General features: G+C 73.5%; 1 protein-coding gene across 1 annotated transcript in view; it reads left to right on the plus strand.

Moving 5' to 3' along the window:
• Positions 1-5: 5 nt before the first annotated feature.
• The window catches only part of RCHY1 (ring finger and CHY zinc finger domain containing 1, E3 ubiquitin protein ligase), a gene marked incomplete at its 5' end in the record, with an annotated part of 3893 nt that continues 3672 nt past the window's right edge, over positions 6-226 (plus strand). The window contains one exon of the mRNA XM_010289416.1: positions 6-106. Within this exon, the coding sequence (XP_010287718.1) occupies positions 6-106 (101 nt within the window). The remainder of the gene's footprint in view (positions 107-226) is intronic.

Consider the following 226-nt stretch of genomic DNA (forward strand, 5'->3'; position numbering starts at 1 on the left):
GAAGCTGTACGCCTGCCGCCTGTGCCACGACGGCGCCGAGGGGCACCGGTTGGACCGCTTCCGTGTAGCCGAGGTGCAGTGCACCCGCTGCCGCCTGCTGCAGAAGGTGGGTCCGGGGAGGGGGCAGCCGAGGGCTCCGCCATGTTGGGGGGGGTGTCCGCCGCCATGTTGGGGGGGGTGCCGCGCCTCTAACGGCAGGGTGCCCCGTTCTCCTCCCCGGCTCTCC

This window comes from Phaethon lepturus, unplaced genomic scaffold, assembly GCF_000687285.1.
Source record: "Phaethon lepturus isolate BGI_N335 unplaced genomic scaffold, ASM68728v1 scaffold35670, whole genome shotgun sequence".
Taxonomy (NCBI): Eukaryota; Metazoa; Chordata; class Aves; order Phaethontiformes; family Phaethontidae; genus Phaethon; species Phaethon lepturus.